At 37.6% G+C, this 22,449-nt stretch overlaps 1 protein-coding gene across 1 annotated transcript; it reads left to right on the top strand.

The window, feature by feature from the left end:
- The first annotated feature begins 328 nt into the window (after nt 1-328).
- On the top strand, nt 329-20,249 carry CMAS (cytidine monophosphate N-acetylneuraminic acid synthetase). Its single transcript, XM_032855294.1, has 8 exons — nt 329-689; nt 7,589-7,731; nt 7,875-8,030; nt 13,197-13,330; nt 15,250-15,344; nt 15,722-15,893; nt 16,668-16,821; nt 19,640-20,249. Exons 1-8 carry the CDS (start codon nt 430-432, stop codon nt 19,828-19,830), a joined length of 1,305 nt encoding a protein of 434 aa, XP_032711185.1. The 5' UTR covers nt 329-429; the 3' UTR covers nt 19,831-20,249.
- Nucleotides 20,250-22,449: the final 2,200 nt, after the last annotated feature.

Genomic DNA, 22,449 nt, shown 5'->3' with positions numbered 1-22,449 from the left:
AGATTGATTCGTGTTAGGGTGCATCTGAGTGTGCAGTGGGAAACCCACTATCTTAAGTGGTGAAGTTCCTTACCAAAAAATCTATAATGTATGCTGCCTAGTTGAGAAATCTCCGTATAGTATCCACCGCTCCCCCTAGAAGCTGCACTTCTTTCCAGTAATCCCCGGACTCTCAGTGCCTGGCGTGGGTTTGGGGTCCCCTCTGCCCCAGTCTACTCCGCCTACGGGACCCCGGCGACACGGCCACAGACTACAATTCCCGGCGTGCCCCGCGGAGAGGCGGGCCGTGGCGGGGGCGGGGGCGGGGCCAGGAGCTGGAACAGCCACCCCTGCGAGTGCTCGGGCGGGGAGATCGGGCGGCGCCGAGCTGAGGTGGCGAGAGAAGAACTCCCGGATGTGGAGAAGCTGGGGAGAAGGCGTGGGAGGAAGATGGACTCGGTGGAGAAGGGGGCCGCCACCTCCGTGTCCAACCCGCGGGGGCGGCCCTCCCGGGGCCGGCCGCCGAAGCTGCAGCGCAACTCCCGCGGAGGCCAGGGCCGAGGCGTGGAGAAGCCCCCGCACCTGGCGGCCCTAATTCTGGCCCGGGGCGGCAGCAAGGGCATCCCCCTGAAGAACATTAAGCACCTGGCGGGGGTCCCGCTTATTGGCTGGGTCCTGCGTGCGGCCCTGGACTCGGGGGTCTTCCAGAGGTGCGCATGTGCGAGAGTGGGCGGCGCGGTCTGGGCGGGGGTCGGGCGAGGGAGCCGGGCCGCTGGAAGGGCTGGGGCTCCCTGGGCAATTGCTCTTGGAAGGGGTGTGCAAGATCCGGGGTGTGGGGGCCCCGCGCGAGAGCGCAGGGAGGAAGTGCTCCAGCTTCTTCCTTGTTCCGTCGCTGCTCGTAGTCTTGACCTGGGACGGTGCCTGTGCCTGCCCTTGAGCATGCCGTCCGTCCGAGGGGAGATTGCCCCTTTTTCAGCCTGTCTCCGCCGCCCTGGTTGACCTCATCGGGTAAAGGAAAGGAGGCCACCCCTATGAAACGTCTGTGGCGACATGTGAACTCCAGCAGGCAGAGGCCGTTGGGGTTCCCCTGTTGCTCAGCCTGTGATAACCACTTGGTGCCGATCGATTAGGGAGGCATCAGGTTCCTGAATGGAGTGAGGTGTCAAGGCTTTCTAGTTTCAAGCTCAGCTTGGAGATCCCTTTCTGACCTTTGCAAAATACTCCAAGCTATCTGCCTGTGAGTCAGCACAATCTAGAAAACCCCTTGCATTTGTCCATAGGTGAGAGATAGTGAGGAAACGTACAGCAGGCTGCTTTATGATATGCTTATAAATGCTTTCATTGTGTCTTTGGAACTTTGTCCACCCTGAGACTGTTTTAATTGTGCATCATTCAGAGACATTGCCCATATGCCATTTTGGTCAGGAGGGACAAGCTGATATCATTCATAAAAGAACATAGATAGAATTTTGTGCCAGGAATGAGTTTACACATAGTAACTTCACCCTAATTATGCTTGAATTTGTTACTGTGGGAAGTAAATTATTTTAACTTTTTGATTGGGCTTTGGTTCTTGAAGAGATGGTTGTTTTTGGAGCATCTTAATTGCCCACATTAATATATGGGCATATGATTTTCATTTAACTAGTCTTGTTTAAAGAAAGATACTCCAAAAGTATGAATTTACTAATTTTCTTAATGTTTTAATCCAAGGGAAGCCCTGGGTGGAACGCGGTAAATAGGGTAGGCACCCAGAAGATAACACTGATGTAGCAATGTAATAGGAAGCGTGCAAAGGAGAGATAGGGAAAGCCTTGAGAATTTGGTTCAATTCAGTTAACATTTACTGAGCCCTAATTTATGCCATGCACATCCAAGGAAATAACCAAGATGAAATGACATGGTTCTTGTCCCTGGGGCTTACTGCCTTTTGGAAATTTTTTCACCTTTATAAAGAGTGCACACTGGGGAAAAAAAAAAAAAAGACAGAGAGAAGTGCATCCAGGCCACAGGGATATGCCATTTTTGTGAAATGAAGTAGAGATCAAAAATCACTTTCACAGTTAATTAAGAACAAAACTCACTTACAACTCTGGTTACATGTCAGGAACCCCCTTTCAGCCTGGCTTAACAAAAAAGGGTAAGGCTTGTTTCAGGTACAGTGAGATTCAAAGGCTAAAATGATTCATTCATTCAGCAAATATTTGTTGACCATCTATTGTGTGACACTGTACTAGCAAGAGTCATTCCTTAGTCTCATGGAACTTGCATTTTGAGAGACAAGCAATAAACAAACTGTGTATACTATATTTGGTGGTGACAGTATTTTCAAGAAAAATAAAGCAGGGTAAGGGAATGATGCACTCTGTCACCAGAATCCTCCATTTCTTAGTTCTTCTAGATAGGCTCTCCCTTTATGGTGTCAGGTGATTGTGCTGAGAACTGCAAAACTCTCAGCACATAATGACTTGTCCAAGCTCTAGTATGGTTTCCAGGAGCGTCAGGCCATGCTTCTAGGATGATCCTAGCCCTCCTTAAAATGGCTGAGAAAGGTCAGTGCTGCCAGGATAATTTACTGTTTGTTTCAGGTACAACCTGGTGACTGGCAGGTAGCCTCTGAACCCTATCTCAGAACAACTACTTTTGAAAACTTATAAACCCCTTCTCCAGCCTTTGGAATGTAAATCTACCACCCAAAACCGTCTCTCTGAAATGGAAACATCCTAGTAGATAACCCTCATTCATTCTTAGTCCTGTGGGAGAATTAAGGGCCTAAATTCCATGGACAACTTGCTTCAACTTGCACCTTGCCTCCATCATAAAGTTAAGTGTGTTTCTTCTCTGGATAAGCACCAGTTAACAAACCCAGATGGCCTAGTTACAGGGACTAACCCCCTCTATCACCCTTGCAATACCTTTTCCTTAACACCCCAGCCTTTAAGAAGTCTCCAGCCTTTGTTTGGGGGGATTTGAGTTCAGTTTCTACTAGAGTCTTTTCCCTACTGCCATAGTTAACAAATCAAAGCTGTCCTTTCTGCTTTGCTCTCCAGCTTTGTTTACCCCCTTATTTTACTCCTTACAGGTCTTAAGTCTAACCAAAGAGTTTCTTTGGGTCCCCAGTGCTTATGTTGGTACAGTTTAGCTGCCTCTTCCGCTGTTGGAGCCAGTGATGGAGCGTCGCCTGAGGCACAATGTGACAGTTGCATCAAGAGAAAAATTGGAATATGATTACCAAAGGGGAGTAAATGCTGGGAGTCAAAACATAACAAATACCCTTATAGCAGACATAGGAGATTTTGCTACAAAATGATTGGAAAATAGATGTTATATATTAAGGAGTAATTTTCCTGTTTCCATTTATTAAAATGCATTTATACAAAACTCCACGAAAGAACAAATGATTCCTAAGAACCTTTTCTATGCCAATTTATTTAGCACATCTAGATGAGAGGAAGCATCTCGACAATTGGAAGGATATTTTATACTTCAGGCCACCTATGGTATCTGTTACTATACTAATAATAGTAATTAGAAGAAATAAAACCAGTATTTTCCTTAACCAGCAAAATGAGCATAATCGGTCTGACTCTGCCTTCTCAAACTTAGAATACTGTGTAACGGTGATTTTCCTCTGTTTAGGTTGCATAGCTGTTTGCTATGTTGCATCCTTTCTAGGGATCTGAAAAGTTCAACTAAAAAGGTAAAAAAGGGGACTAGCACTACTTCTCAGTGAGTTTTTGCTGATCTCCTCAGTGGAAAGTAACTGTGTCTTTGTTTTCCACACAGAACAGCAGTGTTCAGACCTTCTTTTAGTGCACGCATTATGCAGTGAAGTAAGGTCATAGACCCTGGAGTTAAACCATGGATTTGAGTTTCTAGCTTCACCACATGTTAACTGCAACTTTGGGTAAATCACTTAACATCTGTGCCTCGGTTTCTTCGTCTGCAGAATGGACTTAAGTATCCACCTCATAGGCTTGCTGAGGGGATTAAGTGAAGTAGTATATATACAGCCATTAGAATGTGTCTACCGTGTAATCTGTCCTTGACATTTTCCCCCCTTGTTGAGGTTTTTACAATCTTCATCTCTTCTATGGGCCACAGTTTCCTTACTTGTAAAATGGAAAAGTTGTAGTGATCTTCAGAATTCTTTCTAATGCTGACACACTTTGACCTTGAAGAGTTAATGGAACTGTGTCTTTACTCTCTATTTCAAGGGTCCACCAACTTTTCTATAAAGGGCTAAATACTAAATATTTCAGACTTTGTCTCTGTTGCTTTGCTCTGTTGTATGTTGTGAAAGTAGCCATAACAATATATAAGTGAATGAGTATAGTTGTATTCCACTGAAAGTTTATTTATGAAAATAGGCAGGCTGGGAGCCAGATTTGGCCTGGGATGACCCTTGCTCTACTGGGTTGAAAAGGTTCTTGTGAGCAGGTACTCTTACTTACCTTGGTATGCTTAATGTATTGGAACCTCAGTTAAAATGTGTTGATTTGGATTTAATTGGTTTATTCTGAAGCTATGGTCCAAGTTTGGAGCAGCCTTGCTGCCCCTCACCTTCTATTTTCTTTCTTTGATAAATATTTACCCTAGGAAGGAATTGAAGAAAATTGCAGCTGCCCAATTGTATTTTTCAGGGCTAGAAGATGTTTAGGAGATTATTTTGTTCAAAACCATAATTTGTTCATTGAGGCAGATTTTTCTGGCCTGCTCAGAGTCAAAGCTAACAATACTTCCAGGGTTGCTAACTTTGCATACTACTTTGGATAGCAGTTGAGAAAAATGCTAAGACAATTATTTTCATTTAGTAAAAAGTTATCGTTGGAGGTTAGTTTGTAAGAGCTTGATTTCAGCAGTGGTTCAGTGCTGTGTTAGTAAACCTCAGAACAAATTGATTTTGTGAATGTTACTTAACATACTGTGGGGAAAAAAAAATGAACTTTAGTTTCATTTGTAGGGTGTGGATTTATGATTAATAATAAGCCTGGAACTTTAGTTTCATTCGTAGGGTGTGGATTTGTGATTAAATAATAAGCCTATGCTGTGTTACTCCTAGAATGGCATTTTTTGATTTGAAATAATATTCACAGGCATCAGGGTTGATATTCCTGTTCATCCTGTTAGATGGAATATGACTTCATTTGAGGCTAAAGTCATTAACATTAGGCTTTGACATTTACTCTGTACTTGATTTTACATTTTATTGACCTGTTTATTCACTTGCTGACTCTTTCTTTTTGCCCTCTCTCTTCTGATTCCCCTAAACCAAAGGAAAATGATCTATTTACATAACCCCTTTAATAAATGATGTTCACTGTATTTTAAGTCTACATATGGGATGCTATTTTCATACATATAAATTGGGCATTTGGACTTTCAGAACTTCAGTTTTCCTTCCAACAGAATCAGTGTGAGCATTAAATGAGACCATGTATGTATGCCTTTATTACCATTCCTATTTTATTATTTTGAATAGCTTGTGGTTTGTATTAAATCCTTCTAACAATGGTATGAGGTACTGTTACTATCACTGGTATTTTTTTTTTTAAATCACCTGCACTTTACTAAAAATCGAGGCCTAGGGAGATGATGGATTTTTGCCTAAGGTCCTATAGCTAACATGTGGCAGAGCTAGGATTTGGACTCATTCCTTCAGATCCCATGCTGTTAACCATTTAATGTTTCATTTATTAACACATATAGATTGAGCATGTTATGGAGCAGGCACTATAAAAATGCTTTGTAAAAATAAAGCATTGTAGAGAGGTTAGTCGTTGCTTCCTTACCTCTCTTCCCTTGTTGGTTTAAGGAGTATTTCAGTACTGCGTTGGCCCCTGTCTCTACCAATGGGCTAAGAACTGAAAGTTTCTCAAGAAAATGGACTACATGTCTGCAGTAGAACCTGAAACATAATAGGCACTCAGTAAACGTTTCATGAATGAAAAAATGAATGAATGATAAAAGGGAGGAAGGAAAAACAAATCTCTTCCAAAACCTCTGTTATTTTTTATTTGCCTTTTAAGCATTTCAAAAATGTCACTGAATCCTTTGGTGTTGAGTTTTCATTATAGAAAATCAGGATAATAAGTGACATCAGTAATTTTAATTAGTGACATAAATTAGATGTCAAAAGACCATTTCTTTTGCTTTTCCTGTTCACTCCTTACTGTATTTACCATTTAACCATCCTCCCTTCACCTTCTCTGTTTTAAAACTATGTTTTCATTGGTACTTCCCTTTGTTATACACCTTTGACTATGACATTTCTCCAGTAGAATATCTGCCCCCAAATATTTCTGGGGACTTCTGTGTTCGGCCTCACACAGACTGACAGTAAATATAAGATACCTGATCCCTAGCCAGTGGCTCATTGTGTTTACTAGGCTTTAAAAAAAGAAAAAAAATTAGGGAGGTTATCGACTTTATCTTTAGATTTAAATCTTCCTTCTGCAAATATTAGAGGGAAGAATGGAAATCAATAAGTAAAATCTGGCGATGTTAGAATTTTTTTTTTTTTTTTTTTTGGTGTTCAGTAAACTTCTATCTCCTAAAAAAAAAATTCCTATAGTTTCTCACTTTTCATTCTTAACAGTTGAGCATAGACATCTAAAACATGCAGTTCCTCTTACCGCCAGTAGATGTTGAATAAAAGTGCTAAAAGAAAAATGCATATGCCAAAGACTACAAGTCATTAAACTGTCTTTGTGTAATATCACTAATAAAACATTGTGGCTAGAATATTCACATCTTTTTTTTCTAGCAAAGGGAATCTGTGAAGGTCCAGGAAACTTAACTTCAGTACATACTGGCACACTTCCCCGAAGTAGCATTCTACTCATAGTCATCATCTTAGAAAGTCTAAACGGTGAACCACATAAGATGTGGTGAAAGGTGCAGTTAAGTTAAATGTCCCAGAGGCAATCAACTCACATTCTCCATGTCTGTAATTATCAATGGCTAAAACTCCGTCAGTTCTGTGTCATATATTTATAGTATACCCATTATCGGCAAAGCAGGAGAGTTGGATTAGCTGATTATTTTGAGCCCAATCTAGGCATTACGTTGCTTCTAAGCTTGAAATTCTTTCAGCTTCATGGTTTGACTAATACAAATCCGTTTTTTTTCTTGGCAAGTATATTAAAATTCTTCACACACTAACTTAGATTGAATGAGGAATAAGAAGCAAGATCTTTTTAATTGCCTTTAGATTTGAACTTCTATTTTACTTAATATACCAGTAGCCTTAAATATACCAAGTGTCATTTTTTTCTATTTTTATAAAACTGTATCTAGGGCTATAGAAATAATACTTATATAAATAAATAAAACATAAGACAATACAAATACAAATATTTCTATATATAAACAAAAAGTATATTTGTTACTATATTTTTATTCAGACAGTTAATAAAGTGTTATATATATTATACAAAATATAATTCTTTAAATTTTATATTATGTTAGATCTGTAATTTTTTTGATGGTATAAAAACTATTCTAACATCATGTAAGGTGTATTTTGGTGTTGCAGAGCTCCTTTTTATCTTTAGTGGTTTCTTTTAATGATTTGACTTGTTATATTTATTTTTTACTATCTATCCAGTGTGTGGGTTTCAACAGACCATGATGAAATTGAGAATGTGGCCAAACAATTTGGTGCCCAAGTTCATCGAAGAAGTTCTGAAGTTTCAAAAGACAGTTCTACCTCACTAGATGCCATCATAGAATTTCTTAATTATCACAATGGTATGAATTTGATAGTTTATTCAAAATTTTATGTAATTTCTAATTTATTATTTCATAAGACTTGTTTTCACATTTGAATTTAAGATCTTTGTATTCCTTGCAAAGAACTTTGATGTCCTCTTCATTTGTTTTCTCTTTCTAAGAGGTTGACATTGTAGGAAATATTCAAGCAACTTCTCCATGTTTACATCCTACTGACCTTCAAAAAGTTGCAGAAATGATTCGAGAAGAAGGATATGATTCCGTTTTCTCTGTTGTGAGACGCCATCAGTTTCGATGGAGTGAAATTCAGAAAGGAGGTAATCTGTTATATCGGTATTGATTTTAGCTTTTATGGAGAATCTGCTTTTTCATATGTAAATATTCTTTAGGAGTGAAGGGAGCAACACGTGATTAACAACTGTAGCAGGTAATGACATTTATAATCAGTTCTAAGTCTTGTGATTATTGAGACAAGACAGACCAAATTCCCTGCTTTACTTTTTACAAATGGGCATTTTAACACTCTATTTGCCTTTTGAGGCAGGCGTGTCCTTTTTCTAGATGTGAAATACTTCTGTGTTGGTTCTAGACTTGCTTGGTAAACTCCATATAAATCATAATAGGATTGTGGAGATAGAAGTCTATCAAAAAGTTCTGGAGGACCTCAAGAATGAATTCTAGAATTGCTTCCCAAAATTTGTTAGATTGTCCAATGTAAGAAGACGCAGGAGTCTGATTTCTAGCTAGGTAAGCTAGTAAAATATGGAATAAAGAATAAGATGACCAACAAGTAGGTAAATGTAACATATGTAAGGAAAGGCAGTTTGATTTCTGTTAGGTGCCCTGGTATTTGCTGAGTATCGTAGAGCTGCCTTATTGTGACTTCAAGAAGACAGTGAAATGCATATGAGTGAAACTGGAGCAATGAAACTGGAGACAGCGCAGAAAAAGAGAGCAAGTAAGAGGATGGAAGGGCTGAGAATAAGATTCTCCAGTCTCAAAATCTGAACGTTACCCAAACGAATGAAATATATCAGTAAATACATTTACAGATTCATTACATTCAGTAAATATTGTCTTCTCTGTGCCATGTTCTGTGTTAAGCTATACATTTTAACTTTGAACTTACCAGTTCTCAGAAATTTTTATTTCTGAGGAAATAATTTCTAGGAAGGCTCTTATTAAAGCTTAAGAAACAAATTTTTGAAGCAAATCAAGGAAGCCCAGTGTTAAACTGAATATTGAGCTTTATATGGATGATGGAAGTTCGAAAAGTCCAAGAAATATGTATGTTAAATAGATGACAAAGCCAAAACCATAAAAATTAGATCTGTAAGTATTTTTAAGAAAATTAGATATGTTCGAATAAATGTCTTTTAACATCAAGAAGTGAATATTAGGGACAAGACCTTTGTCTTGTTATAAATTTTCTTAGAAGCACTATGAAATAGAATGCTATTGATGAACAGTGGTTCTAACCCAGAATGGTATTTCTTGTGAGTCTATTCTTATGTTCCTTGTTTATAAAATCACTAAAAGTGCTACCGGATTAATCAATACTTGAAAAATTGTTCCATTTTATACTGTATAACTTTTTGTATTTTTTTTTTGTCATCAAGCTAGAACCTTACCATCTAATACAGTAGCCTCTCACAGTGTTAGCCCTCGAAATGTAGTTAGTCCAAAATGAGATATGCATTAAGCATAAAATATACATTGGATTTCTAAGATTAGTATGAAAGAAGTACATGCAATATCTCATTAATAATTCTTATATTTATTACATGTTAAAAATGTTTTAGATACTTGGGCTAAATAAAATCTATTATTACAACTAACTTCACTTCTTTTTACTTTTTTAAAATTGTAGCCGTTAGAAAACTTAAAATTATATTATATAAACATCATATTTATTGGACAGCACTGCTCAAGAGATTACACTCTGTACCCTTAGTTTGTTATTGTCTACAAATAACTAATTTGTAGTTACAAATAACTACAGATAACTGTATTCACAAATAACTAAGAACCTTACAATAGTAAATTTCTATTTAGCCCCTGCCTTTTGTTCTATTGTCACATAATCTATTTCTATATATATTATGAGCCATGATATGTTGTTCTATTTATTTTAAATAGTTAATGGTACTTTAAGTTATTTTAAAATAGTCACTTATCTTCACCTGCATATTTATCTTTTTTTTTGTTTTTCTTCATTTCTTACCACTTACATGCACTTCTGTCTTATAGTGTACAATCTGTTAGTAACAGCTCCTCTCAGCTTTTGTCTGTCTAAAAATGTCTATAATTCACCCTTATTTGTAAAGGGCATTTTCACTGAATATAAAATTTTGGTTTGCATTTTCTTTCTGTCACCATTTTCAGATCGCATCTTTAAGATGTTACTCTTTTGAAGATGCATCATTAACACATCATTTCATTATTTTCTGCCATCCATTGTTTCTTAAAAGAAATCAGCTATTATTCTGATCATTGTTTCTCTAAATATGATGTCTTTTTTCCCTCAGGCTGCTTTTAAGATTTTTCCGTTTATTTTAATTTTTCATAGTTGACTCCAATTTGTATTGCTGTCGTTTTGTTGTATTTATCCTATTTAGAATTCTCTGAACTTGTCATATCTGTAGGTTGATATCTGTCATTAGTTTCCAAAAATTCTGTGCCATTATCTCCAAATATTTCTTTTTTTTTTTTTAAGATTTTATTTATTTATTTGACAGACAGATCATAAGTAGGCAGAGAGGCAGGCAGAGAGAGAGGGGGAAGCAGGCTCCCTGCTGAGCAGAGAGCCCGACGCGGGGCTTGATCCCAGGACCCTGAGATCACGACCCGAGCCGAAGGCAGAGGCTTAACCCACTTAGCCACTCAGGCGCCCCTCCAAATATTTCTTTCGCCACATTTTCTCTCTCCTCTCTTCCTGGGACTCAGATTTAAGTGTGTCTTAAACAGTTTCATGGGGTCCACATGTCTTTCACAGTCTGTTCTGTATTGTTTGTTGATTTTTCTCTCTGTCCTTCATGTTAAGTAATTTCAGTTGACATATTTGAGTTCATTGATCATTTCCTCTGACTTGTCCAGAGCACTATAAATCCTGTCCAGTGAATTATTTCAGATACGTGTGTTTTCCATTGTGGAATGTACATTGGAGTAATTTTTAGACATTCTGTTCTCTGTTGAAATTCTCCATCTTTTTATCTTTTTAAAATCTTTTCCTCTAATATCTTTAACATATTTATGATAGTTAATTGAAAATCCTTGATTGCGGGTTCCGATATCTGGGTCATTTGTAGTTCTGTTTCTACAACTGTTTGTTTTTCTCTAGTTATGCGTAATATATTTCTGCTTCTTCAGAATGACTCGTATTTTGTCATCTGCCTGATATAGAGACTGGAGTACAGTTGACCCTTGAACAACACGGATTTGGGCTGCACGGGTCCACTTGTACACAGTGTTTTTCAATAAATACAGTACAGTACTGTAAATGTATTTTCTCTTCCTTATGATTTTCTTAGTAGCATTTTTTTCTCTAGCTTATTTTATTGCAACAACACAATACATAAAATACACAAAATATGTGTTAATTGACTATGTTATTGGTAAGGCTTCTGGCCAACAGTAAGCTCTTAGTAGTTAAGGTTTGGGGGAATCAAAAGTTACATGTGGATTTTTGACCATGTCTGTGGTTGGCACCCCAACTCCGGCGTTGTTCAAGGGTCTGTATATATTATTTTCCTCTAGGGAGGGTACAACCTTTCTTCTATCAGGCAGGTAGGATATGGAGCTACTCGCTTTGATCCAATTAGGAGTTCTGCTGATGGGTTTGAGCTTTAGTTTCACTTTACCTCTTAGTGCAGATGTCTGGCCAGGAGATGGATCTTGTATGTATTCCTGACTACCCCAAGCCAGCAGGACTTTGGGATCTAAGCCCCACAAAACTCTAATGATCTCTCCTGCCTTCTAGCCCATCCCTAGCTTCTTGTGCCTCAGCTCACTCAGGAAATGTCCTGCAGGGGAAAAAGTGGGTGGGCTCTTATAGAAGTCAATCTCTGATTCTAGTCTACAGGGCCCATTAAATACTCTTCTGGTTCCTCTTTACCCCAGCAAGGTCATTCTGCTTATGCCAAGTTTGATCTTTCTTTCAGTTCTTCCTCAGATGCAGCAAATATCCCCAGAGAGAAAGCAGCCACTGATCCTTGTTCACTTAGGAAAGACTTGCCCCTCTCATTCCTTTCCTTCAAAGCACCACTTGAATTAGTTTGCTTATTGCCTATCTCCACCACTAGATTGCACATTCCATTAAAGTGGAAAGAGTTGTATTCACTGCTGTGTATCCAGTGTCTGTAAAACTATACCCTATGCAGCTAATCAGTGTATATTTGCTGAATATTTTTCCTAGATTATATCAAGCACTGATGGACTAGGATTGAAAAAAGGATGGTTTAGTTAGGGAAGTAAGTAATTTCTAGAAGCCATTGCTCACACAATTGACACCCAAAATTTGAATCAAAAAAGATTCTGAATAATCACCAGCTTTAAACACACATGCACACACACACACACAGGATCATGTATGCATGTCAATACACACCCATAAACACAGTTTGGAAAAAATACAGTGAAAAGGCAAGAGAATCCCTACTTACCAGTACTGAGGGCTTCGTTTGTTACATCATGTTGTAATCACTAATGCTGATATCACTGAGTCTTCATTACCATGGATAGTAATTAAGTAAATATTATTTATTATTATGCTTAGTATATTTTTAAATTACTGGTAAGAATATGTAATATACAAACATTTTTATCAATATAAAAGTCTCAATAATTTAATGAGGAAATCTTCAGTTTTCTGTAATAACTCTCTATAAGTAATTTCTCAACCACCTTGTATAAACATGTACACTGTATTTCTATAGAAGTAAATACTTAATAATGAGAACTATATTAAAATATTCAAGTAAGGATATTGTATGACAATATCCTTTTTTTTCTTTTAAAGATTTTATTTATTTATATGACAGAGATCAAAAGTAGGCAGAGAGGCAGGCAGAGAGAGGGAGAAGCAGGCTCCCTGCCGAGCAGAGAACCCAATGCAGGGCTCTATCCCAGAACCCTGAGATCATGACCTGAGCCGAAGGCAGAGGACCAATGTTCTGAGCCATCCAGGCGCCCGCGTTCAGTCCTTTTGAAGCTGCCATAAGGTTGCCTTGATGTCCTCCCAGAACCTTGTATTTTTAAAAGTGCCTTAAAATCTCAATTATTCAGAATTCCTCTGTAAAATACTTTATTTTTCTATGATTAGATAATAATTATTAAATAATATTACCAAAGATAAATCATCAGCATCATTAGAGATTTTATTCCTTTAAAAATCTATTTTACAGTTTCAGTTTATTTTTTAAAACTACTAAATGAATACTCAGTATTCAAAGCAACAGAGACTTACTATAGCTTTTTGCTTTTAGTTCGTGAAGTGACTGAGCCTCTGAATTTGAATCCAGCTAAACGACCTCGTCGACAAGACTGGGATGGAGAATTATATGAAAATGGCTCATTTTATTTTGCTAAGAGACATTTGATAGAGATGGGTTATTTACAGGTTTGTGCCTTCATTCTGCAAAAATCTTTTAAACCTTTTTCTATGTATAACTCAGTTCTAAGGAAGACATATGGCACAGTTCGTAAAGGAAAATATCAGTTCCTAGAGGAAAGGCAATAACTGATAAGATTTATTATCTGAGGCCTTTATCCTGTAGGCTTACAATAAACTAATCTTTGGAATCCATTCAGTGAATAAGCAAGGAATTCCGCTACAACTAAGAAATGAATCTGATACTGAATGTCGTACACATGTCCTGATTTTCATTTTATTCCATTCAAAATTCTCTTTTTAATCCATGGTTTTTTACCATCAGGTTGTGGTTGTATAGTTGAATAAAAATCTCTTGCTTTTAAAAAGAGACAAAATAACATAGTAGATGTGGAAGATCACCAACCTGGGTGTCCGGAAAGCCAGATTATAGTTCTCTACCTCTAACTATGTGGCTTTGAAAATACATTTTATCTTTTCCGAAGCTCATTGCTCTCATTTTAAAATGGGGGAGGGGGGGATATTTCTCAGATCTTTAGAGCCTACATGGTTGCATCATATAGTATTTGTTCCTTTCGGTTAATAGCAGTTATTTATTCAGCCCTTACTATGTACCAAGGACTGTACAAAACACTTTACATAGGGTATCTCATGTAATTTTTTTTTAAAGATTTTATTTATTTGACAGAGATCACAAGTAGGCAGAGAGGCAGGCAGAGAGAGAGAGAGGGGGAAGCAGACTCCCTGCTGAGCAGAGAGCCCGATGTGGGGCTCAATCCCAGGACCCTGGGATCATGACCTGAGCTGAAGGCAGAGGCTTTAACCCACTGAGCCACCCAGGCGCCCCAAGGGTATCTCATGTAATTTGCATAGCAGTGGAATAAAGTAGACATTCCTGGCCCAATTTTATAGAGAAGGGAATGGCTGCTTTAAAAAAAGGAAATAATTGGCTCAGGGAATAAGTAGGTAGAAGTGGTACTATTGGGATTTGGATTCAGGTCCTTATGTTACTCAAAATCAGCGTTTAAAAAAAACCCTCTACTTACTATAGTAAAAATTCTAATGTGACTTACGTTCTGAAGTAAGAGGGTTTTTAACAATCTTCTGGCAGTATATAGGCAAACTGTAGACTGTTTAGTTAAGTTTGAGTATTCAGGAAAATTAGGTTTGACACATGTAGATAGCACTCTTTCCAAACTCTATGCTAAGATGACTGTTACTTGACCCTTTCTTAAAGTGTGGAGAACAATGAACTATCTCATCATAAGATTTATGAAGAGACTGACAATTCTAAAAAATGAAATTTTCCAGTAGTTGATTTTGATATTCAGATTTTCACAGTCATAGGAAAGGCCTCCCCCTTTGCCCCCAGACCCCCAGATCAGGAAATTGTCCCTCCCTTTGCTCACATGTGATCCAGACAATTAATGTCCACTCCTACCTGTAGTTCAGGGATCTAAGACAATTCTGTACAATAGATACTACAGTTATTTTTCCTCCCCAATCTTGCCACTTAGTTGCAAATTAGAACATAAGTTCTGAAAATCTTTATACTGCTTTGGATGATGACAGGAGAAACTATCAGAGGAAGGGGATACAATTAGGCAATTTCTAGAAAATTTTTTGTCAGAATATTGGAAGATGGCTATTTCTGCTTTTTTCAGTCTTAAAATAGAAATCTACTTAAAAATGGGAAGCTTGCACTGTGTAGACAGAATTTGAAGAATATTATGGCCTATGGTTTGAAGATAGGGGAAACAAAAAAGTTTTCCCTCAAAAAATTATTTGTCGAATGTCATTTTGCTCGGTTATTTTTTTTCTCAGTATTGTAGAAATGAAGTGAATTCCTTGTTCTGTATTATAATAAACTTTCTGGAATTGTGAATAAATGTTAAAAACAGTACTCATGGCATTTATACCATCTTTAGGGTGGAAAAATGGCATACTACGAAATGCGAGCTGAGCACAGTGTGGATATAGATGTGGATATTGATTGGCCTATTGCAGAACAAAGAGTATTAAGGTAAAAACAAGACTTGCACAGCCTTTGCACTGGACCCTGACATACTTTTAGTAGATATGTACAGTTTTCTAGACACTAATTTTTGATACTCCAGACATTTTAGGATCTTTGTAATTAGTCTGTTCATGTGAGGAAGACAGACACATAAAACATGCCTATAGATGGCTTATTCAGTAACTTGAGAAACACATAGTCTGGTTAGACCACTCTACTCAAGGTCTTGCACTGGATGTTGAAGTGTATATGGGACGTAAATGTGAAGGGTAATGTTTGAGTAACTGAGTGGGAATGGTTATTACGTTTACTGGTGTTAGCCAGTTGAGAGGGAGTGATTAGTATTGCATTTGTACTCAGAGGTCTATTTTGGTTTCTTTTAGATATGGCTATTTTGGCAAAGAGAAGCTTAAGGAAATAAAACTTTTGGTTTGCAATATTGATGGATGTCTCACCAATGGCCACATTTATGTATCAGGAGACCAAAAAGAAATAATATCTTATGATGTAAAAGATGCTATTGGGATAAGTTTATTAAAGAAAAGTGGTATTGAGGTATGTGCCCCCTGAATATAGTGATGTTTTTCAAGGTGATGATTCAGGGTCAAAGAACATGTGAGGGAAATAGATTTAAATTTTTAGTATTCTCTATTAAAATATCTGAAATTTAGCCTTCACATGGCTAGAAAACCTTTACTCTTAGATGAATAAAATTAGTAATTTGTCAATCAGCAAATATTTCTTGTTTATTCAGTAAACATATTATTTTTAAATGGTAACTGTCTAGTAATTCCTATAGGATCTTTCAATAAGAAAAATTTCATAAAAAATAGGTATCAGGATTTAGGGAAAAAAGCAAATATCTTGTGGATTTTTAAAGATTAGCTTATTCTTATGATTGAAAATTTTAACTCAAAATAACTTAATATATTTTCAAAAATGAAAGCTAGATAATTTCTTATAATTCCCTAGAAATCTTAAGTATGTGTATGTACCTAAGCAGCACAAGAGACAAGTTGTAGACTTTCCTCTGGATAAATCGAATTATAGGAGAATTTTAGGTTAGTATCAGACAATGTATATTTTTTAAATTGCAGATAGGTTCCTTCCCACCGTAGAAAACCTTTTATCGGACTATTTTTTACCTTTATCGGACTATTAGAAAATGTTGTAAAAATCCATCATTTTAAAATAGCAGTTGATTTTACTTAATTGGTCCTTCATCCTTTGTGACTTGTATTATTTACCAGGTGCTCTTTCATTAGGAAATACTTGTTTATTTACTCATTTTGCCCTTCTTTCTTTTCCTTTCTTTTTTTATTTTTTAAGGTGAGGTTAATCTCAGAAAGGGCATGTTCAAAGCAGACCCTCTCTTCCTTAAAGCTGGATTGCAAAACGGAAGTCAGTGTGCCAGACAAGCTGGCAGTTCTGGACGAGTGGAGGAAAGAAATGGGCCTGTGCTGGAAGGAAGTGGCATATCTTGGTTGGTATCTTATTATTCAGTCATCATAAAGTGGGCCAGGATTTTTCTTTTTTCTTTCTTTTCTTTTTCTTTTCTTTTTTTCAAAGAAATAGAGAAATAAAGAAAATTCCCAAGATCGGCATAATTGTAGAGAAATAGAAACTCTCTGCACCACTGAGGAAACTGCTAAATTGGGATGGGCTTTCTGGGCCTTAGTTTGATAGTACATATCAGTTGTATCTTAATAGAATGATTACTGACACATGGCTTTGGAGTCAGACCACACCTGACTGGTCAGCTTTGGTAAGCTGAGCCTTCATTTCCTCCCCTGTAAACTGGAGATGTCAAGAGTACCTGTGTCATAGGACTGTCATAGGAAGCAATGAGGTAATCTGGGTAAAGCACTTAGCAGATCCCTAACATACAGGAAGTACACTTTGGATGGTGTTTGCTTTATTAAAATGCTCCAAGTTTTAACTCTTCAGTTCCAATTCCAGGAAGGAAATTGGACAAATGAGTGAATAATGGAGAAAAAAAAAAAAAGAGCCCACTTAAATATCCTGCAAGCATAAAACATCCACAAAATGGAATGCTTTGCAACCATGTAATCTGTACTAAGAGTGTCAGGTGTCAAGGTTTTCACAGTGGCATTTAGCAGATACACTGTGTGTAGGCTTAGGGGCGGTTGCTGAGACTGCCTCCCGAGCTTGCAGTCTCATGTCTACATTTTAGATAGTAAAGTAGACAAGTTATTGAAATACATATGACATAAGCCATGTGTGAGATAGGTAGTTACAAGGGTAACATGGGCCTCAAAAGAAGCAGCACAGGAATGCTTTGGGAGCAGGTCATCTGAGGACTTCAGGAATAGCCTTTGAACCTCATGTGCAGATTCAGTGGAGAAGACGACAGAGCCCTTGATAGAAAATGATCTGTTTTTTGTAAGGAGAAAACAATTTTAGTGGCACATACAACAAATTCCAGGTGTACTAAGTATCATGCGACCCTCAGCGAGCTTCTCCAAACCTTGGTTTTCCTATTTATAGTATAAATGCAAAGCAAATTTTATAAAGCTATTGGAAAGAAAATTGAAAATAATATAGGATGCCTAATATAGTGCCTGCAGGTAGTAATAATAGTGTGTATCACTTATGTTGGTAAAATCATGCAATTGCATATGCCAAAATATAGTGATTATCCAAAAATAGTGGTAATTAGGATGATATTGATTTGGTTTTTGTCTTGATTTAAAAAAATGTTTCTACCAAAAATATGCATTACTTATATAAAATTTTTTTAAAAAACTATAAAAAGCAGAGGCTAGAAAACAAGAAAATAGGAAAAGACTCCAAATTTTAATTTAAGATCAGAACACTACTTTGCATGGGTCACACAAACGTATGACAATTTGTTCCTTAAAAATATCAACACTTATATAGGTAAATTTTACAAAACATAGCTAGTTTCAGGGGTAGGTTATTCAAATCAAATACTTGAATTTTCATCATCTTTCAGTGAAAAAATTCAGATTTCAATACATTTAATCATTTAGAAATTTTCATTAGATTAATGTGGAACAGATTTAAAACTTTTTTTAACAAGCATTTTATTAGTAGTAGTTGGTCTATGGTATACTAATAATTCTACTAGGAATGGAGAATCTGAGGTACTGGGTGCTTCTGAAATTCATCCTATCTACACAGAACAGAAAGGGGGAGAGCATAGCAGGGCAGCTGGAGAAAGGGTATAGTTTTGTCAGTCTGATGGTAATTCTTCAACGAATAATCAAAGAAAACTTACACATTAAAAGTACTTAAGATATAGATCAATAGAATCCAGTTGTGGACTTTGGCTTCTGATGCAAACAGATCAACCATAAAAAAGAAAATTTGAGACAATGGGATATTTGAGCACACACTAAGTTACTAGATGATATTTTTTTTAAGATTTATTTATTTATTTATTTGAGAGAGAGAAAAGGGGAGAGAGTACAAGCAGGAGAGGGAGAAGCAGATTCCCAGCTAAGTAGGGAGCCCAGCATGGGACTCGATCCCAGGACCCCAGGATTATGACCTGAGCCAAAGGCAGATGCTTAACCAACTGAGCCACCCACGTGCCCCAAGATGATATTAATGAATTGTGGGTATTGTTAATTTGATGATACTGTCTCACTTTAAAAAAAAAAAAAAAAGATGTACCTATTAGAGATAGATAGGTGTTAGAGGTAGATGCTGAAGAGCTTTGGGGTAAAAACATGATGTCTAAGAATTCCTTCCTAGCCCTCCCTCTAAAAAACTAAGGGGTGGAGCAAAGAGAAAAACACTGATAAATGATCGAAAACATTGATAATCATTCCACATAAACTTGGGGTTCTTGCATGTGTTTGGGATTTTTTTAATGAAAAGTTTAGATAATTCATATTTTACTTATAGAATTTCTCATAATTCTAATATGCATAGCAATCAGAAATTATAATCCATTCTCCTTCTTTAACTGGTAAGAGTTGATTCTGAATTGCTTACAAAGAATCCTAGACCTCAATTACACTTGTAAATGCTTCTTTTCTTTAAATAATCTTTTTTTTTTTATTAACATAAAAGGTATTATTAACCCTAGGGGTATAGGTCTGTGAATCGCCAGGTTCTTACACTTAACAGCACTCACCATAGCACATACCCTCTCCAAAGTCCATAACCCAATAATCTGGGGTATTCTTATATGCAGTGCTTGAGGTCTTACTGAAGCCACCAGAATTACTTACCAGTTGCTGTTTGCATTATTAGAACTGAGTATTCTTTGTCTCCTTAAATTCTCACCCAGTGTTTCTTTCACTTGGTAGGAAATGAAGTGTCTGACGAGGAGTGCTTGAAGAAGGTGGGCCTAAGCGGCGTGCCTGCTGATGCCTGCTCTACTGCCCAGAAAGCCGTTGGATATATTTGCAAATGCAATGGTGGCCGTGGTGCCCTCCGAGAGTTTGCAGAGCACATTTTCCTACTAATGGAAAAGGTTATTAACTCATGCCAAAAATAGAAATTAGCATAATGTTAGAAAAAGAAAGTATACAGCCTTCTTTAGCCACTTTTATTTTTGATTAAGTACAATTCCATGTTGTAATGTTAACAGAGTGTGATTTGACCTGTGATGTACCTTAATATATTTTAAAGCGAAGTCTTCTCAAATTGTCACTCCCAGAAACTTCTACAAAATAATTGTGCTCTACTTTTCTCTTTATGCAAGATAATTATTTAGAGATTAATACAGTCTTTCTCAGATTTTTAGTAAATGCAAGTAAGAACATCATCTCAATTGACTTTGTATTGTACCCTATTAAATTGTGTGTTTGTGTGCTTTTAATGATGCTGAGATTTTATTTATTTGGGAACAGCGTGTCTGGTCAGACATGCCCTTCTATTAATTAATAAAATTACATTTCACAAACTTGATGAAAACTGTCTTGTTGCTATAGCAGGGATTTACCAAAGATTCCTGTTGTCCTTTAAACACTGACCACATGGTCAGCAGGAGGAACAAGCCAGTCAGGACCTCGCATAGAGCATCTGCTTGTGTTTTAGGTATGTATACATATAGCGGCCACTCCATACAAATACAGAGCTGCAAAGAAATTCATATATTGTGAAGACTGTACATTGGAGCTGCAAAGAAATTCATATATTGTGAAGACTGTACATTGGAGTAAATCATGGCAATTTTATATACAAAATTTGACTACCACCACAATTTCATATCCACCACAAAGCACTCTCCTATCTGGGTGAATTTCAGGAATGGAGCTTTATCTCATAAATGTGGACTTTTACCTAATAAACACTAACCACTTCTTATGAAACATTTACATCTATTTCCACTGTAAAAAGAATTCAGTTCTGGGGACGCCTGGGTGGCTCAGTTGGTTGGACGACTGCTTTCGGCTCAGGTCATGATCTCGGAGTCCCGGGATCGAGTCCCGCATCGGGCTCCCGGCTCCACGGGGAGTCTGCTTCTCCCTCTGACCTTCTCCTCGCTCATGCTCTCTCTCACTGCCTCTCTTTCAAATAAATAAATAAAATCTTTAAAAAAAAAAAGAAAGAATTCAGTTCTGGCAAGAAGCAAGTCATTCAAGCCAAGTCATACAGGAAGCTTTTTTCCTCTGCCAGGATTGGGTGTGTCTGTCCAGTTCAGCATCTGACCATATAGGCCAGACATTGCTAGAAGAAAAAAGGAACTTCTTCAGGGCACCTGGGTGACTCAGTCACGTAAGTGTCTGCCTTCGGCTCAGGTCATGATCTCAGGGTCCTGGGATCGAGACCTGCATCCCGCTCCCTGCTCAGCAGGGAGGCCGCTTCTCCCTTTCCTCCCCACTTATCTCTCTCAAATAAATAAATAAAATCTTAAAAAAAAAAAAAAAGGAACATCTACCTTAGTTTGCTTTGTATCTCATCCTAGTTTTTCTCCCACCTTTCTGGCTTTTCCACTGCTAAATTCATTTTCTCCTATCCCTTAATTGTACCCATTCCCAAAGGTTCTAACCCCAGTTCTTGTCCTTCCCAGAACCACATCTATATTCAAAGTTTAAGCTATAGCCTCCATGCAGTGACTCCAGAATCTAGTCTCTGTTGTAAACTCTGACTGCATCTCAGATTTTTCACCTTGTAAGACGGGTTCTTGGATTTGACCTCTCAAGTGTCTGATCTGACCTTTGAGATCACAGCCTTCTCAACTTTACCTTTTCATTTCTCATCTGATACCAAATCTTGAGCTTGATATTATTACCCCAGTGTCCTTTCAGCTTATCTAATAATTTTGCTAGATTACCTGTTGACATTCATTGTTACCCTTTATGAAATATTTTAGTGACTCCATGTTGACCACAGAATTTGATAAAACATTTTCTAGTCCAGATGTACTTTGGACATATCCTAATATTTCCAGCCTCAGTTCCTATGGATTCTTGTGGATCCCTCCACCCCAATCAAATTACTCTCTATAATTCTCCAGCAATGCCTCGATTAGCCTCTTCTTAAATTCTTCCTTTAATCCCCATGCTAATCATTCATTCCACAAAAAAACTCCTGTCAAAATGCCTCCACCCACAGTAAATGCTACGCATGACTATTACACCATAGTGTTTGGGTATAATACTATGATTACACTGCAATCCTTTCATTTTGTGACCAAAGCCAAGTGTAAGGACAATTCAGTCCTCGCTGAACTACTTCCTGTGTTCCCAATAGTAGGGAGTCTTAGTCAAGAAAATACATGTTCAGCTCTGACATGTAAAGAACAGAAATTACCAATCCCTTCCTTACAGAGAGAAAAATTGAAAATCAGTGACTACTCTTGGACCTCTCAGAGAACTGGGGTCAAAAAGCAACCTCTCCAATGCCTGCAGGGATGGACACGACCAGAGATGCAGCACCTGATACTTACCTGGAGCAGAAGCTGCTGGGTGCCTTAAATGAGCAAGAACACTTACCTGGTAATTTTGATAGATTGCTGGACATTGAGTATGGACTACTGTGAGAGTGAGAAACTTCTGCAGGTCAAAGTCATGAGCTGGGGTCAAAGTCGTGAGCTGGGGTCATGAGTCATGAGCTGAGGTGGGAGTGGGACACACTTTCCCTCCAGGAATGCCAGCAGGTTCTCTCAGGA

Source organism: Lontra canadensis, unplaced genomic scaffold, assembly GCF_010015895.1.
Source record: "Lontra canadensis isolate GAN:19392208 unplaced genomic scaffold, GSC_riverotter_1.0 scaffold9, whole genome shotgun sequence".
Lineage (NCBI taxonomy): Eukaryota > Metazoa > Chordata > Mammalia > Carnivora > Mustelidae > Lontra > Lontra canadensis.
This window is presented reverse-complemented; position numbering and strand designations above follow the sequence as displayed.